Source organism: Parasteatoda tepidariorum, chromosome 12 (assembly GCF_982258835.1).
Source record: "Parasteatoda tepidariorum strain Cologne lab strain chromosome 12, Ptep-v5.0, whole genome shotgun sequence".
In the NCBI taxonomy this organism is placed as follows: domain Eukaryota; kingdom Metazoa; phylum Arthropoda; class Arachnida; order Araneae; family Theridiidae; genus Parasteatoda; species Parasteatoda tepidariorum.
In genome coordinates this window covers 11,180,109-11,199,492 of record NC_141766.1, presented here as the reverse complement: position 1 = coordinate 11,199,492, position 19,384 = coordinate 11,180,109, and the positions used below count along the sequence as shown (strand labels likewise).

General features: G+C 26.6%; 1 protein-coding gene across 3 annotated transcripts in view; it reads right to left on the bottom strand.

The window, feature by feature from the left end:
- Positions 1-19,384, bottom strand: part of LOC107443797 (glutamate-gated chloride channel) — a 91,828-nt gene that overhangs the window by 7,019 nt on the left and 65,425 nt on the right. For all 3 annotated transcript variants that reach the window (XM_087156036.1, XM_087156035.1, XM_087156034.1), the window contains 3 exons: positions 18,404-18,618; positions 12,466-12,548; positions 5,355-5,492 (listed from right to left, as the gene is read on the bottom strand). In XM_087156036.1, coding sequence (XP_087012162.1) covers positions 5,355-5,492; positions 12,466-12,548; positions 18,404-18,618 — 436 coding nt within the window. The remainder of the gene's footprint in view (positions 1-5,354; positions 5,493-12,465; positions 12,549-18,403; positions 18,619-19,384) is intronic.

Sequence of the window (19,384 nt, the reverse complement as noted above, 5' to 3'; positions counted from 1 at the left end):
TTGCTTTTCAATTCCTATATGTTTTTTCGGATAAGAAAACAAGTTTTGGTGTTTTCACTTCCACCTTTCTCAATAGTTATTCGATTTCAATAGCATTTTTAATATGTATAGTTTTTTGAATATTCATTCGTTGCAAGGATTATATATATATATATATATATATATATATATATATATATATATATATATATATATATATATATATATATATATATATATATATATATATATATATATATATATATATATATATATATATATATATATATATACACTACCGGTCAAAAGTTTGCGAAAATTTTTAAATCTGCAAAGAAAAGGCCTAAATTCAAATGTTCATAGAACTGCGAAAAATCATTCAAATGGCATGAAAATTTGATATGTTCTGAAGTGAACCCTCTACTGTTAGTTACATATGATCAAATTGCAATACTTTGTTTTTTGCGAACTGAATCCAGCTTTTCATCACGGATTGTTTTTATGGTGAAAAAAGTTGTTAAGTTTGAACACTTGCCAAACTTGCAAAAAATATTTTTTGTACTTTCTGTTAATATAAAATAGTTATTTGAACAGTTCTATGTAAGCCCTCAAAATTTCAAATCGATTCGAATTTTTTTGACGAAGTTATAGAATTTTGAAAAACATGTGTACTTCTCTCGATTTTTGAGCATTCCACATATGCAGTCTTCTGGTCTATACATCTTCTATCAAAGAACTTTTTAATTTTTATGTTTCTATATTTTCAAATAATTAATATTTATCATAAAACAAATACTCTTATTCATTATTGTAATTATTATTGTTTATATTTATTGTTTATATTTATTGCTTACCTGTATTAGTTTTGTTGTGATATTTTTACTTTATATTAAATTAAATTAAAAAGTTATAACAATAATTACATAAATAATTCTAAAAAAATAATAACAATAGTATAAAAAATTTGCATTTTTATTAAACTATTTTATTTACAACAGGTCAAATATTTAACATATTCTTATTCGTATTTTGTAATTAAATAAATTAACATTTAAATCTTAGATTCCTCGAACCATCCACCTTTTGCTTTTATTATAGCCTTACATATGCATAGCATTCGTTCTAATAAACCATTAATCACTTCAAGTGATATAGAGTTCCATTCCTGTTGTAAAATGTCCCATAACTGACTTCGATTCAAATATCAGAGCATCGTTTGCAAGAACAAACAAATTTTAGATGAAATGTGACATCTATGAGATATTGTTTTAATTATATTCATAATAAGTTCCTTGTAGTAACAATAATTACAATAATAAATAAGAATATTTGTTTTATAATCAATATTAATTATTTGAAAATATAGAAAACATTAAAATTAAAAAGTTCTTTGGTCGAAGATGTATAGACCAAAGGACCGCAAATGTGGAATGCTTAAAAATCGAGAAAAGTACACATGTTTTTCAAAATTCTATAACTTCGTCAAAAAAAAATCAAATCGATTTGAAATTTTGAGGACTTACATAGAACTGTTCAAATAACTATTTTCTATTAACAGAAAGTACAAAAAAAATTTTTTGCAAGTTTGGCAAGTGTTCAAACTTAACAACTTTTTTCACCATAGAAACAACTCATGATGAAAAGGTGGATTCAGTTCGCAAAAAACAAAGTATTGCAATTTGATCATATGTAACTAACTGTAAAGAGTTCACATTAGAACATATCAAATTTTCATGCCATTTGAATGATTTTTCGCAGTTCTATGAACATTTGAATTTAGAACTTTTTTTTGTAGATTTCAAAATTTTCGCAAACTTTTGACCGGTAGTGTATAAAGAATGAAATTTTATTTAAAAAACCGGAAAAAAAAGATATAATCTTTTCTTCGGCCCACACGATTATATCCGCAAAACAGAGTGCTTTCTGATATTGTATCAATGAAGCCAAAGCAAAATATATTAATACAATAGTGTGAGGAGCACTCAAAAATTTTTTTTATAAAAATAACAAGAAATAAAATAGATCACAAAAGTAAAAATAAGTAAAAATAACATGTAAAAGCAGAAAATAAAATGAAATAAAAAGAAAAAACATTAAAAAGGGGCTATAAAGCGAGTAGCAAAATCAGATCAACTTACATGGACGAAAAATTTTTCAAGAATGATTTAAAAATGTTTTCGCAGAAAGATTGCCAGATTACAAAATATGAAAACAAAAGCGCAAATTGAGTGTAACAAGAGGGTTCTAAAGTGTCGTTCTTACTGCACTGCTGAAGTGATTTGTTATTCTGAGATTTGATTTGTTAGTTGCCAAGGATGGGCCCGAAATGGATGTGCGCAAGGTAATATTATACTGGATAATTTTAAAAATTGATCACAAATGGTTTTAGAAGATAGATGTTTATTTAAGAAAAAATATAAAATAGAAAAGAGAAACATAAATTGCCTGTTTTGCAAATAATTTTAGTCGCGGATTTGCACGATATGGATTAGCACTTAGTAAAATTATTTAAATTATCAAAGAAAAAAATTTTAATAGATAATTTTAACACGGATTTGCCCGAAATGGATTTGCACATGGAAAAATTGTATAAATTAATAAAGAAATTTTTAGCAAACAATTTTACCCACGGATTTGCCCGAAATATATATATATATATATATATATATATATATATATATACTTATTGTTTTTCTTAACTTTCTTAGTGTTTTCTTGTATTTATTTATTTATTATATATATATATATATATATATATATATATATATATATATATATATATATATATATATATGTATATATATGGTGCCGGATATATTCTTAAAGGGATATATTTCATTATACATATAATTGGGTAATTTCATATATTTTAATAATAAAATTAATAATACAACAACTTGTAGCTCAACTTCTTTCAACTGTTAAAGTTTCGGTTTCGTTCTAAAAAAATATTATTAAAATTAAACTTATGTAATTATAAATTTTTTTACTATCTGTATATAATTGGGTGATTTAATGCAAATTAATAATTCAAAAAAAATTATAGCTCCATCTGCTTTTGTTACAGTACCAATTATTTTCTAAAAAGTTATTATTAAAATTTATCAAACGCAAATAAATAATGAAAATATTAATACTTATAACTTGATTTTTTAATAAAATTCCTGATTTATTTTTTATTTTTATTTATTTTTTTTAGTTAAAAATTATGCAAATAGTCAATTATTTAAAATTTTGAATTTACAAATTTTCAAGTTAAAGTTTTCTCAGTTAGATATCCTTTAAAAGAATTGCCAACAATTTGAAAAATTTCTTACTTTTCCAACATGTAATTGACTAAAAATATTTCGCTATCGATCATAGTTATTAAAAGCAGTTTACCTCAACTCCAGACATAAAGATAAAATTAAGCATTTAATGAATGACTGCGCATATTTTATTCGAATATACGAATATGATATATGGTAAGTCTTCGGCGCCAGGGTATTTGAAATCTCATGAACTGTAAAAATTGAATCTAGAAAATGTTGGCAGTTTTTCAAAATCATATACTTAGGGTATGTAATTTTAAAATCTGTTGCCAAATGTTTTGGCCTTTTGCCTTCAGTGGAAGTCTTTTTGTGTTCAATGTTAGACTAACATTTTTAAGCTCGATGAACATATTTATTTATTAATACAAACTTTCAAAAAATAAAAAGTTATAAAACTTTTGAAAATATGAAAGGAAAAAAAGGAAAATGTGAAGTTTATTTTTAATTATAATTTTATTTTCAGATAAGATTTTTTATTTCGAATTATAATTAGACATTTTTATGCATTAAATTAGTTTTTAAATTTATTTTTAAAAATAGGAATAGGAATCTCTTAAATGAAACCAACCATTTACTAATAATTTTCTAATTTTGAAGAAAATTTGTAAATAAAGTTTTACGGTTAAAAACAAAATTTCGCGGTAGTTTCGAAAAATATTTAAATAACAGAAAATTGTATCGAATTAAAAAAAATTTTTTTTCTCTATTTAAATGAATAAATCAGAAGATTGATTAAGATTTCTTAAATGGTATACCGACATGGACAAATTTTTTAAAACATTTTTTACTGCTCAACCTGAAAATATATTTATACAAGATTATGGTGTTTATTTATAATAGTGTGAGTACACCTTCAAAAGTTATTATCTCGAAAATATGTTTTTAAAGTCGGTGATAAAAATTTCTAAGCTTCTGTACCTTCACTGAGAAAAAAAGTATGGTAAAAATCATTAGAATAATAAAAAATTTACCGTGTTTTTAGCTCTATAGAAACACCAAAGAGCCCGGTAATTTTTACTTAAGAGCTTTGGTAATGATTTTGGGGAAATTAACAATATATTGCGGTTTTATAATTGGTGATAAAATTTGATAAAAATTTTATAATTGTATCATAGTAACTTAGAGAATGGCATAAAAATTATTTAATCGGTAAAAATTTACTTTTCAGTTTCATATTTTTTACTAAATATATTGCAGAAAGTATTTTGAACACTAGAAATTCCTATAAACCTCTGCCATATAAACCAAACAAATGGTTTAAATACCGTATATTTTGGTTTTATTAACCAGAATCAATTTTTTTTCACCAAAACATCATTACCATACAGTACGGTAATTTTACCAAAATTTTTTTCTCCGTGTTATATTTGCCCCATTTTTGTTTCTCTATGTTCAGCAATGTTTACTTTAGCTCTTAATCGTCCAATTTTCTCTTCCGATTTAAATTTACAGTCGATTAAGGACCAACATTTAGAGAGAAAAATCGGTTCCTATTGTTTGCAATAGCTCGACGTTTTAATTTTTTTTCCATAACCGAATGATTCAGTGTTTGTTTTTATTACTATTTATGAAATGTCGTTGGAATTAAAATTATTGATTTCATAAAAGTTTTATGAGATCTGGGATTGCCACAGTAAATTACCTCTCTTTGCCAAAACTGAAAAAAATTCCAGAAATTCCGTTTTTTTCCCCTTTTACCTAAAAGGTTGGTGCAGTACCTTAAATTTAAAATATATAATATTATAAAATGTTCATTTGCTTCAATCTTTAAAAAATTCAATTTGGCATTTTAAATTTTGATTTTCTGAAGAAAAAAAATGATATTAAAAAAAAACTAGGAATTTATATGAAAATAAAAGTTTAAAGATAAAACGTATGACTAAAGTTGAATGATTTCATTTTGAGAAGCAAAAAATATGTCAATTTCCTCCTATATAAAATTGAATGCTTCCTAAATTTAGATTAAGTGGAAAATTTTAATATATTTAGCATACATTTTGCATGAATTTCCTCTAAACTAGGTCAGAAAAAAGTTTAATAGAATTTAATAGAAACAATAATTACCTCTCCATGTGAACATTTCACCACAATTTCCTATTTTTGACCAAATGAGATAAGCATTAAATGATTGTAAAGAAGTTGCAAGTTGCAAAGAATTATTTTCATTCCACTGTAGTTGCATCTCATCATCTTCCAAAGCAACTGAAAAAATAGACATTGATACATTTAAAAAATGATTTACAATTGAATTTACACATTTTTAAAAAGAGCGTAAGAAAGTTTAAACTGAATTTATTATTTTTTTCTCATTTAGCACATCTTATCGTTTTCTAAAGCTACGGGAATATATATATATATATATATATATATATATATATATATATATATATATATATATATATATATATATATATATATATATATATAACATAAAAAGCTTCAATTAATCTTTTCATGTTAGTTTCTTTTATAAAACTTCATCCTAATTAATTATTCTAATCGAAATACTTTCTCACACTTTTAAAAGTCACATCCTGTTCTTAAATCTATTTTTGGCTCAAGTATGCATTTAATTAAAAGCAGGACATATTTCCCTTTGCTCTGTGTGGGAAACATTCGATCTATTTCATAAACCAATAGCAACTACTAAGAGTTCCCTCTTTCCCTAAATTAAGACATATTACGGATTTTACTTTGCAAGATTTTCCCTAACCAAGGATTTTCCTTCCAAGGAGCACAACTTTTCGTGTGCACTTTCACTCACTCTCATGACTGCTGTTGTCTAATAATTAATAAATAAATTTAGTACCCTCCTTCCCGACTTAAGACCTGTTTTAATCCTTCCACTCGGCAACGACGTTATAAGTCGACAGGATTAAACGGTCGGGAACGGGGTACGGTACATCAACGATATGGAATATCTCTCATTTGAAATTAAATAAATCTACTTCAGAAGAGGGTGCATCAAAAATATGGAATAACTTCAAATCATTTATTCAAATGGACATTTGGTAAATAAGCAGTCAAATTCTTCTTCAACTTATGGCAATAATTAATTCATCTGGTATCTTCATCAAAAAAATAGACTCTTCAAAACCTTTTGTTTATTATAGACGATACCTACGCACAGTGGAACAAAACGATCATCGGTTTTCCATATGTCTATGCTGCATATTTTGTCTACGTTCCTGAGACTACTAGAAAGCTGAGCTTCAATATCCTTCCTTGGACTAAAAAGAAAAACTGCATCGGAACTCCTGATAATTAAAATGTTTTTATTGAAATCCCATCCCATTCCTTTACAAGTGACTTACGAAAAATTTCCCAGTGCTGCTCTGCATTTTATCGTCGATGAATAATTGTTCTCACACCCCGAATGGTTTACCATGGTCTATTTAGATGTTCGACATTCCTTCCCACCCTCCTACTCAAAACTCAAAAGAAAAATAAGCTTCAATTTCTCCTTCACTACTGGTGTTAATTTACGATTCATCTTAACGAAGAAACAAATTTTTTCCCTAGCAGCTCTCGTGTTTGCTTTTGGAATTGTGTTCACGGAATTTCAACGCACTTTCATCTCTGATGTTGTGGTTTTCAAAATATCTTGGACTAATTCGAACTTTTTCACGTATCCTTTGAGTTAACTTTTTTTTCAATTCTCATAAAACAATTTCTTGAATTTTTATTGATTATTATTTTAATTTTTTTTTCTCATTCTTGATGTTTCAATTGAAAAATTATTTTTTATACATTAATCGTATTTACTGTTGAAATTTTTTTTCTTGAAATTTTTATTTTTAGTGAATTGATTGTCATAAGAAATGTTTCGAGAAATTATTTTCAAATTTATTGTTTTATGTGTTACAGCTTCTATGATTTTTTGGTTAGTAGAATTTATATTTTTGTTTTACTATAGTGCTTAGGGTGAAGATTAAAATGCAATTAATACATTTAAAAAAAAAAATTATCTTCTAAATTCAACTACAATAATTATTGATATTGATTTTTGGTATTGATATTGATATATGAATGCAATTACGGTGTGGCAAAAATTAAATTAGGAAGTGTTAGAACTCATACAAATAGTTAGAAAAATGAACAAAATACTTGTTAGAATTTGAATTGATGAGTAACCAAACATTAATACTTTAGTCCAACGTTGGTAATTAGTTCATAGCTCTGTTCTAGCTCAGTAATTTCCATAAACAAATCGTTTTTTTTATTTCTGAACTTTAATTCCAGCATACAGATAGGAAAATGATCAAACTCAAATTGAAAAATTTAGTAACCAAATACACTTCAAAAACACGTTTAAAATAGAAATGAAAATATTTGAATTCCCTAACAATTGTGACAAATTAAATTACCAGATCTCTGCACAAAAATTACTTAAAAAAAATATCCGAACTAAAATTCTTGAAAAAAAAAAAAAAGAAAGAAGGATATAAATAATTAAAAAAGAAATTAAAGGTAATTTGCAAATTAACCAAACTTGCACTTCAGATTAAAAATAATGAAAATAGCTAGATCAGTCAAAAATTAAAAACTGATTTACCTTAATACCATATTAAATTTGAAAGTTTGTTTTGGATTTCAATTAGCGATTGTGTTAAACTGGTTGTAATGCGAAATCTGAGAAGACTGATCACCTTTTCAGATTATAAAAGCAATTTGTCTTTACATAATTCCTGAAATCCGGGTTAATAATTGCAATAAAAATACCAATAAAGAAAAAGTATAAATAAATATAGAAAGTAGATGGAAGAATAAGAGAGAAAAAGAAAAGAAAAAATGCTACAGAAGGCAAATTTTGGACATAAAGAAAAAAAAGGAAATTTTTTTCGGATATTTTGCTATTAAAGTGATAAATATGAGAGGTAAATAATAAATTAAGTGAAATAAAGACAATACTGAAATCTTGAACTTAACAATAACAACCACTGTGTCATTTTTATTTTATTTTGTTTGCAAACAAGGTAAACAATACTCAAATCTAATTTCAGATTGAAATTTTTCCTGTAAAACTGCTTTACATTTGTGTTACATTTTGTGTTTTACATTTTAACTTTTTCACATTTTAACTTTTTTACATTTTAACATTTTTTAAAATGTTTATAAATTTTTTTTATCATGATTGAAAAGTTAACTTAAATTGTATTATTATGAAGAATACTTCTTATAGTGAAAAAACTGTAATGTGATCTTTAAACAAAACACGTTTGAAACTGAAAAAACTGTTAAGTCAAAAAAATTGTTGAAAATGAAAATCTTAAAATTGCTGATAATGCTACTACAGATTTTTGATTGTGTTAAAATTTTTACAATGAGAACATATGTAAATGTTTTATAATTCATTGTACTTTTATATATTGTTAAAATTACAAATTTGATTTTTTTCATTTTAATTGTGCTTTAATTTTACTAATAGGGAAGATTTTGCAAATGGGTAATTTTTAAATTTTTAGATTGTAATTGAACATTTTTGGCGAAGGGGGATGTAACATAAAAAGCTTCAATTAATCTTTTTATGTTAGTTTCTTTTATAAAACTTCATCCTAATTAATTATTCTAATCGAAATACTTTCTCACACTTTTAAAAGCCACATCCTGTTCTTAAATCTATTTTTGGCTCAAGTATGCATTTATATAAAAGCAGGACATATTTCCCTTTGCTCTGTGTGGGATACATTCGATCTATTTCATAAACCAATAGCAACTACTAAGAGTTCCCTCTTTCCCTAAATTAAGACATATTACGGATTTTACTTTGCAAGATTTTCCCTAACATATAACCAAGGAGCACAACTTTTCGTGTGCACTTTCACTCACTCTCATGACTGCTGTTGTCTAAAAATTAATAAATAAATTTTGTACCCTCCTTCCCGACTTAAGACCTGTTTTAATCCTTCCACTCGTCAACGACGTTATATATATATATACATACATATATATATATATATATATATATATATATATATATATATATATATATATATATATATATATATATATATATATATATATATATATATATATATATATATATATATATATATATATATATATATATATATATATATATATATATATATATATATATATATATATATATATATATATATATACACACCGAAGAGCCATTACATTACGACCACCCTGCTAATAACATGTAGGACCACCTTTAGCCCTCAAAACTGCCAGCACCCGCCGTGGCATTGATTCCACAAGGTGCTGATAGGTAGTCTGAGGTGGCTGGTACCAAGCGCTCACCAACTGGTCCAGCAATTCCCTCACATTGCGAGGAGGTAGCATGGCAGCACGAATTTAGTTTTCCAAGTAGGACCGCAATTGCTCTATTGGATTAAGGTCAGGGGAATTTGGGGGCCAAGACATGACTTGAAAGTCACTGGAATGTTCCTCGAACCAATCCATGACGATTCAACCCTTATGACATGGTGCATTATCCTGTTGGTAAACACCATCCCAGCAGGAAAATCTGTTGCCATGAATGGGTGAACCTGGTCTGCAACTATGTTCAAGTAGCTTACAGACGTCAAGGATTGTTCTATGAGGATTACGGGTCCTAAAATGCCCCATGAAAACATTGTTCCTTGACGAGGAACCATGAAAACCTGGGCGAGCCCATTGTTATAGATGGAGGGTGGTCATAATGTAATGGCTCTTCGGTATATATATATATATATATATATATATATATATATATATATATATATATATATATATATATATATATATATATAAAACTACATGCACCGTAGCTACCCGATTTATTCAGAAAAGCTTGGGTATTTTTTTACAGTGTTGTTCACCATTCATTCACATAGTTTAATAGATGGTAACAAAAATGAAAAATAAAAATTCTCACATATTTTTTTTGAGAATATCTGAATTTTTGATTATTTCTCTGGACTCGAAACTATGATATGTTCGATTTCAACGAGCTTGTCGTATTCTTTTACCAATATATCTTCAATCAAGCGCGGTAATTGTCGGTTAAACGCATGAGAGCTTACAATCGTATTTTCTGAAATATCGATAGGCTCAGAACTTGTGACAGTTGGCTTTGTTCCATTAAACAGTTTTATTGCAGTATCGAGCATATTGGGATAATAAATCGAAAAACAAAATGTAAGTGTGCTGAGATTATTAATCTTTCTAATAATACATATCAAATCAAGCTTTAAATAAGCATTTAAATACAAATTTCATACAGAATTATCTCTAATTAGTTTAATCAGGAAAGAGAATTTTCATACACGAAAGTCGCATTATTTAAATTTTCGTGATTAAGTATACTCCAAGTTCAACTAATTTGAATAATAGTTGTCTGTTTATAGTAAAAATGCACGTCGCATGGCTTTATGCCAATTCTGATATTGCAAATTACAATCAAGGTAATGCACGTTAGTGGCATAGTAATTTAGTTAGAGAAATCAAAATCAGCATTTTCATAACATGAGATAGAGAAAAAATTATTTCAAGGAAAAAGTTGCTAAGATTTCCGCTGAATTAACATATACATTTAAAGACTGAAATTTGGAAAAAAAAAGCTTTTTCGGTGAAAAGTTTTAAAAAAAATGTCGAATGATCTCCGACGAAACTTCACAATTTCCTCGATAAAGCAGTAATCAGCTACTTGAACACAGGGTAACTTCTACCATCCAAATGTATGTTAATGCAAAATGCGTTGCATCCAGTTTTACACTGTTAAGAAATTTTAAACACGATTATCCACTATTTCATTCAAATTTGATGTAACAGTAGTACGGTTCAAAATTGAACCATATTATTGCTTCTTGAACTTGATTACACGACGCCACCTTCAGCAAAATTTAAATCAGAATTGATTAAATTCTGTTTCTGTAAATTTTGAGTTGAATCAGAATTTTAAAACACTTTTGCTTGATCCACGAACTTTTCATAAAAAAAAATTTATTTCTAGGCTTCATATTATTAATAACTATTTGAAAACCGATTTTGAAATAGTTTAGTTTTCATTAAAAAAATATCCTATGACTTTTTTTTTATACGATAGCCCATTGAAAAAGCAGCTGTTTTTACATATTTTTTACTTGGAATTAGTTGAGATAGAAATATATATTTTAAATTATACAATTACTATAACTCTTTTTAGTTACTCTGAATGTAGATGGGACGCCGGTTTCCCTTTAATATATATATATATATATATAATATATATATATATATATATATATATATATATATATATATATATATATATATATATATATATATATATATATATATATATATATATATATATATATATATATATATATATATATATATATATATATGTGCAAATCCATTTCGGGCAAATCCGTGGCTAAAATTATTTGCAAAACAGGCAATTGATGTTTCTCTTTCCTATTTTATATTTTTTCTTAAATAAACATTTATTTTCTAAAATTATTTATGGTCAACTTTTTTAAATTATCCAGTATAATATTACCTTGCGCATATCCATTTCGGGCCCATCCTTGGTAACTAATAAATCAATGCACAGAATAACAAATCACTTCGGCATTTCAGTAAGAACGGTACTTTAAAACCCTCTAATTACACTCAATTTGCGCTTTTGTTTTCATATTTTGTAATCTGGTAATCTTGTTGCGAAAACATTTTTAAATCATTCTTGAAAAATTTCCCGTCCATGTAAGTACATCTGATTTCGCTACTCGCTTTATAGTCTATATTTTATACTGTTTTTTCTTTTTCTTTTATTTTATTGTCTGTTCTTGCATGTTATTTTTACATATTGTGTTCTATTTTATTTGTTGTAATTTTTGTTAAAAATTTTTTTGAGTGCTCTTCACACTATTGTGTTAATATATTTTGCTTTGGCTATATTGATACAGTATCAGAAAGCACTCTTTTTTGCAGATATAATCGTGTGGACTGATGAAAAGATTATATATATTTTTTCCGTTTTTTTTTAAATAAAATTTTATCCTTTTTTTTTTAAGACTGTTGTTTGTTATTTTTTTACTTATTATTCCCCCCCCCCTTTTTCATATGTCTATAATTTTTCTTTGTTTTAATATATTAATCTTATGTTTAAATATATTAATCTTATGTATGAAAAATATATTAATAAGAAGCTTGTGTCAGAGGGATAAAAATAAAAACTTACCACTTTCAATAGCAAATGGGCACTTTGGATTGTCAAATGGAAATATTTTTAAATTTCCTTGGCAATTGATTGATATTCCTCTTCTGTAAAAAGATAAAACTCGTAAATAACTACTTAATATAGCTTTTTTTTAACTATACTGTAATTGAAAATATAAGCATGAGCAAAACAAATTAAGAAAATAACAAGCCACGTTCCTCTTATTTTCTTACTAATTTTCTTACTGTTTATCTAGAAGGGTGTTTAATTAATTATTGAAAAATTTATTAATGGTATTATTTATTAATTTGCTTTTTGGAATAAAATTATTTTTTAATAAGTTTGAATTTACCTAAAATTGCTAATTTGATTTTACCAAAAAAATCCTGTATATCAGACGGTTATTTTCCCAACCCATCATTTTACTTTTTTTTAAATTTTTTTTAATGTATAGTTATTAGAAACTGTTGAACTGTATCTAGTGACAGTTTATCTATTACTAGTAATGTGTATGTATATCAATATAAATTTAATTTACTCAAAAAAAATTAGCAGAAAAATAAATTTTAATGCTTATTAATTATTTTTAAACATTCATTGTGTTTATATTTATAAGAATCATTTGAATTTAATTACATAAATCCGAGAGACATCATAAAATATCAACAGTGAATTTTTATGTTAATCATTTTAATTTAATTCTATAAATTTGAGAGACAGCATCGCAAAAACTTTTTGCCATTTTTATTCTTTATAAATATCATTTTCACAGGGAAACGAAGTTTTTTTAAATTAGTGTTTTGGTTAACAGCAATAGACAGCCAATTAATTTATTATAATTAATTAAAAAATGGTTTGTCAAGAACAATTAGGCTATTTTTAAAAGTAACAAAATTAGAAAGTGGTGTTACAGTTATGGTGGACAAAGTTTTTTTTGTGAATTATAATTTATTAGCTTTCATTCGCACTTGGTCAGTCATTTATAAAATTTAAAAGAAAGGAAAAAAAAAACATGTTCAGACTGTCAGGCTAAAAAAATTGTTACAGCTCAGAAAACAGAAAAACAATATTTAAAATGATAGCGGTGTATAATGTTTAAAAACTAACTGGTTTTAACGGGAAAATAGTTTAAAAACTCATATGAAATAATTTTCTTTTTGTACGTTATTTCTTTAAAGGTATTTCACTAATCATTTAAAGAATTACATTTTAGCATTGTTGTAGAATTTGTTAAAAAATAAGTATAATTTGAGAATATTCTTTTTCGATGAAAGAGAAAATTACTTTAATTTTTTTCTTAAATAACTACGTATCCTAATTATCTTAAATAATTTAAAATGAAGATTACAGCTTAAATTTATTAATAGTAGAAAAATAAACTTTTCTGGCTAATTTATAAAAGGAAGTTAAATTTAACAGAAAACTAATCATGAATGTATGTTTGGAAATTTTTGAATCAATCAGTTTGTTGCACTCAAACCATTGAAAACCACTAGCAATCCTTTCGAGAGTTTAAGCAAAATGAATTTGTTATATATTTTAATGGTGCAAAATGATATTATGTAGGAGATTTCTTAATTTTGGATACAGGCATTAGATACCGATTTTTACTTTTAAAGGTTGGTCTTTGATCGACTGTGAAAATTGAATTTAAATCGGAGAAGAAAACTGGACGATTAAGGGGTAATGCAAGTATTGCTGAACATAGAGAAACAAAAATAGGGAAAATATAAAGTAAAAATAAGGTAAATATTTGGAAATTCTGGTTAATAAAACTGATTCTGGTTAATAAAACTAATTCTGGTTAATAAAACTGAAATATAATTCTTAACCGTTATTTAAACAATTTGGTTCATATGGTAGTGGTTTAAAGGAATTTCCAGTTTTCAAACTTCTTATTACCTCCTATTTAGTAAAAAATATGAAACTGAAAAGTAAATTTAACCGAAAAAAGGCATGGTTAAAACCACCATAATATGGTAAAATTTATCGTGTTACTAAATTTATGGGAACACCAAAAAGCTAGGTAATTTTTATCGAAGTGTTTTGATAATGATTTCGGTAAAATTAACTTTAAACTATGATTTTATAATACGTGATAAAATTTGCCATTTGGGAATTTTTTCATGATACCTTAGAGCAGTGGTCGGCAAACTTTTTAGCCAAAGAGCCAAATATGAACATTACAACAATTTTTAAAACAAATTGGGAGCCAAATCTGCTTGTTTAGTAAACTTTTATTACACTAAATAAGTAGTACACTAAATTTCATACTTAATAAATATTTATAAATGCGAACAATGTGCTTGCATCTCCTTGGAAAGTTTGAGTAAGTCAGATCTGTATGCTGTTGTTTTTAATTTTAGGCATGATTCCAAGTCGACGCCCGGTGGCTGAGCGGTAGCGCTTCGCGCTGTCGTGCCACGGGTCCCTGGTTCGATCCTGGGGCCGGGCAAGGTTGATTCAGCCTTTCATCTCTTCAGTGGGTCGATAAATGAGTACCAAGCATGCTTGGGAACTAAACACTGGGGGTTCCGCGTTCGACTGACCACCTGACCGGAACATCTGCTCCTGCACCCCAGAGTCCAAGGTCAAGCAAACTGAGATGGGCACAGTAGGCATTGGCCCTCTATGGGCTGTCGCGACACTGAGTTCAGTTGAGTTCATGATTCCAAGTTCTCATCAATAAGAGGACTTCTCAGTTTACTCTTGATAATGTACATGCATGAAAAAGATTGTTCGCATATATATGTAAAACTGAAAAGGGAAAGAACAGCAAACACGAGCTTTTTCAGCTGATCGTAAGAGTCAGGAATACTATTCCAAGCGTTGAATATGATCATGTCTTCCTTCTCCAGGTCATTCAAAGCAGACCACTTGTATTGTGATGCCAATTTGTACCCCCACTCCTTTAGAAAAAGTATGTACGCATGCTTGTGGTACCTTTGCATCACACTGGTGTACGCCGAAAGCATACGAACAATCTCAGCCTGTAGCTTGTGCATGGTTTGTGTTTACATTTACGAAAACTGATAAACTTTAACTCGATGTTCGTTACGTATTTTTACTACAATATAAAATTTTAATTACCTATCTATCTTTTAACTTAAACAAAAAATTATACATGTACTCGATTTATAGAAGAATTTTAATTTATCAAAATAAGATGTAATTATTTTTCTTACCAAGTTTTTTTTAAAATGAAAATATTATTGCGCCTTCCGTGGGTATTTGTGCCAGAGCCGCACTTAAGGAGCCAAAGAGCCACATGCGGCTCCATAGCCACACTTTGCCGACCACTGCCTTAGAGCAAGGGTGGTGAACCTTTATACACCAACGTGCCATTTTCTCTAAAAAATTGTTTAATGAGGTCATAGACGTGCCGTCAAATAATTTTGACTTCATGATTATTGGGAAAATAATAATACTAAATACTATCAACTCAAAACTCTTTATTTACATTGAAAAAGAAATACATTTTGCATTATCTCAGTTATACGCGTAATTCAACTTTCAAGTAACATCAGTGTGACTTCTGTTGTTGCAGATTAGATGACAAATAACTTATATTAGGTTGTAAGATGTTAGTTTAAGCAGGACTGTTAATTTTTGTTCTGCTAGTTATTTATTGTTAGCTTGTTTTTTATGGTTATTAATTGTTTTTTTGCATTAATTTTTAATTTTTTTATTAATAATTGTTTATTTTTTGTGAATTTTAATTTAATTGTTACATATGCTTCATAGTGTAACAACAATTGTGATCGGCGTAGTGCCCAAAATATTGTGCCGCGTGCCATTGGTTCGCCATCCCTGCCTTAGAGCGTGCCATAAAATCCATTTATAATGTTAAACTTATTTTTCAGTTTTGCACTTTCTAATAAATGGGTTATGAGAATTATAATTTTGAAAACCGGAATTTCCGGTAAACCATTAACACATGAACGGAAAATCTACCAAATGAATGATTTAAGTACTATATATTTTGATTTTATTACCCAGAATTATAGTAATTATTAATTACCAGAAATGTTATTACCATACAGTATGGTAATTTTAACAAACTGTTTTTCACCGTGTACGCAGAACGTGAAGATATCCTGATTTAGCGGGAAAAAAAAATTCCAATTTCTATTAAAAGCAATGCCGTGCTACAATTTTTTCTCGAGTTAAGCTACTATAACATTTTAAAACTTTACAATACATTTTAAAATCCAACATTCTCCTAGCAACTTTAGCATCACAAACAAAGTTCAGTAATATTTATCAAACAATTATGAAGTTTTTTTCAAAGTATTTATAAGAGGGATAAGCAATAATTATAAAAAAATTCACAATTTAGTGTTATTAAGAGACATAATAATAAATAATTAAAAAGATGTAATTAAGTTTCTAATAAGAAAGAAACATTAAGTTATTTCTAAAGCAATTACTATCATAGAAGAGAAATTAAAACAACTCTTAAAACATATTTTTAGGACAATCATACAGATATAAGAATTAGAACAGTCTTTCTCTTCAACATCTAAAATGTATTTATTAAATCCGAAATTATAAAATTTTCCCGTAACCATAAGCTTTATAATTTAGGTTTTGGTATTTCATATCTAATCTGCCTTAGTTAATCATATTTACTCATAAATTTATTAAGCACCTTGTGGAAAGATTAAACCATTTATCTTCAACACTTTAGATCTAAACCCGCCTAGGTTGAATAATGAGTTAAGAGGATTATTATCAGATAAATAACTAGGTTTTACGCCTTTCTATTAATTATACAAATAATGTGGATTTGATTAATTTATACGAATGTCTTTGGTGCCATTTTATTTTTGCTTATTTTCATGACCTCGTTTATAGTTTCGTATTAAATATTTTTTACTGACAGTTTTATTTTTTTGCACAGTTTTATATTCTAATTGCTTGTTACACAAATAGCTCTTGAGTGACTTTTTTAAAGATTAACATGAAAACAGAAATGGAATAAAAATAAAAAAGAGAAGTTATCAGAAATGGTAGCATACAAAAAATCATTTGTTCAGTTACAGAAATCAATAATAATATGGATAAGTTGAACAAATATTTTAATTATAAATAAATAATATATTAATAATTAAAATATTAATAATTTATCAATAGTAAAAATATATTTTTATTAATAAATTATTTATAATAATAATTTATAATAATAATATATTAATAATTATAGTATATTTTAATTATAAATATTTTGTTTTAAATATTTTATTTTAAATATTTTAATTCATAAAAAATTATTTGTTCAGTTTCAAAAATCAATAATAATATGGATAAGTTGAACAAATATTTTCTTAAGTAAAATAATTTATTAATCATTTTAGATTATAGCTCCTAAACACGCTTATGTTGAATAATAAGTTAAGAACAAATGAGTAATGAACAAATATATTTTTAGTAAAATAATTTATTAATAACTTTATTAATAATTATTTGATATGAAAATAAAAATGGAATAAGAAAGGGATGTTGTCAAAAATGGTAACACATAAAAAATTACTTGTTCAATAACAAAAATCAATAATATGATAATATGGATATATTGAACAAATATGTTTTTAGTCAAATAATTTATTTTTAAAAGCTAGTTATTTTAGTCTTCTTTACCAAGTCATATTTTAATAATTATTCTTATATTCATGAAAAGTGAAGGATGTTATATTTTCCTCTATTTATTGATACAAAAATTCACTCATTTTACTTTTTATAATATTCCATAGTTTGATTAAAAATGTTCCCTACTTTCGAATTTTGTAATATAATTTTGCATTCCAAAAATCCTTTGGAAGGATCAATTTTAAGACGATAAAAATACAATAATAATTAATACGATATACGATAAATACAACTTGAGCTGCAACTAAATGCTGTAACAGTAAAATAAAATAACCAAAGTTGTTAAAATAAAATTATTTCTTATACATACCTCAAAGTATGCACTATTGTACCATTATTATAAATTCTAAGACTCATATCTGGTAAGATGTTCTTCAAATTTCCATGTTTCACGATATATGTATTGGGCAACCAAATATTATTAACGTGAGATAACCCGTTGAGATACTTATGGCGGCCATTATCATTGAATTTTAGACGAGGATCATCCCATTTTCTATTTAGGAGAAACTCCACTTCATAATTCTGTTTGATGAAAAATATAAAACAATTCATAAATTACACATGATAGGCAGGGTGTTCCATAAAGATCACCCTTAACGTACATTTGTGGAATCCTTGTAAAAAATATAACAAATTATATGCATTAGGAGTCATAAATTAATATTTAATGGGAAGATGAAAAACACAATCGAAATCTACCAGATCACTACTGCGGAAAGCTAGACTGAAAAAATCGAAGCCTGTTTGATTATCAGAGGAAGTAGAGAAGAGTTTGAAGTTTATTTTTGGAAACACCTCAAAGTTTCGTCAGATAATCAAACTGGTTCTGATGTTTTTCTTCTCACTTTTACTCCCTACATGAAGAAAAAAAAATCTGATAAAATTACCGCAATAGTAATAAAAAAATTTTTAAATCGTAATTTTGGTGATAAAGCCAAAATATGCGGCATTTAAACCGTTCATTTGGTAATTTTTCCGTTCATATGGTAACGGTTTACCGGAAATTCTGGTTTTCAAAATTATAGTTCTTATTACTACACATTTAGTAAAAAATACTAAAGTGAAAAGTAAAATTAACCGATGATTTTTATGTCATGCACTTAGGTATCATGATAAAACTACACAATCTTAAAACATTTATCAAATTCTTAGACATATTATAAAACCATATTTTATCGTCACTTATACCAAAATCATTACCAAAGCGTTTCGATAAAATTACCGAGTTTTTTGGTTTTCCCATAGAGCCGGAAACACGGTATATATATTATACGTATTTAATTCTGCT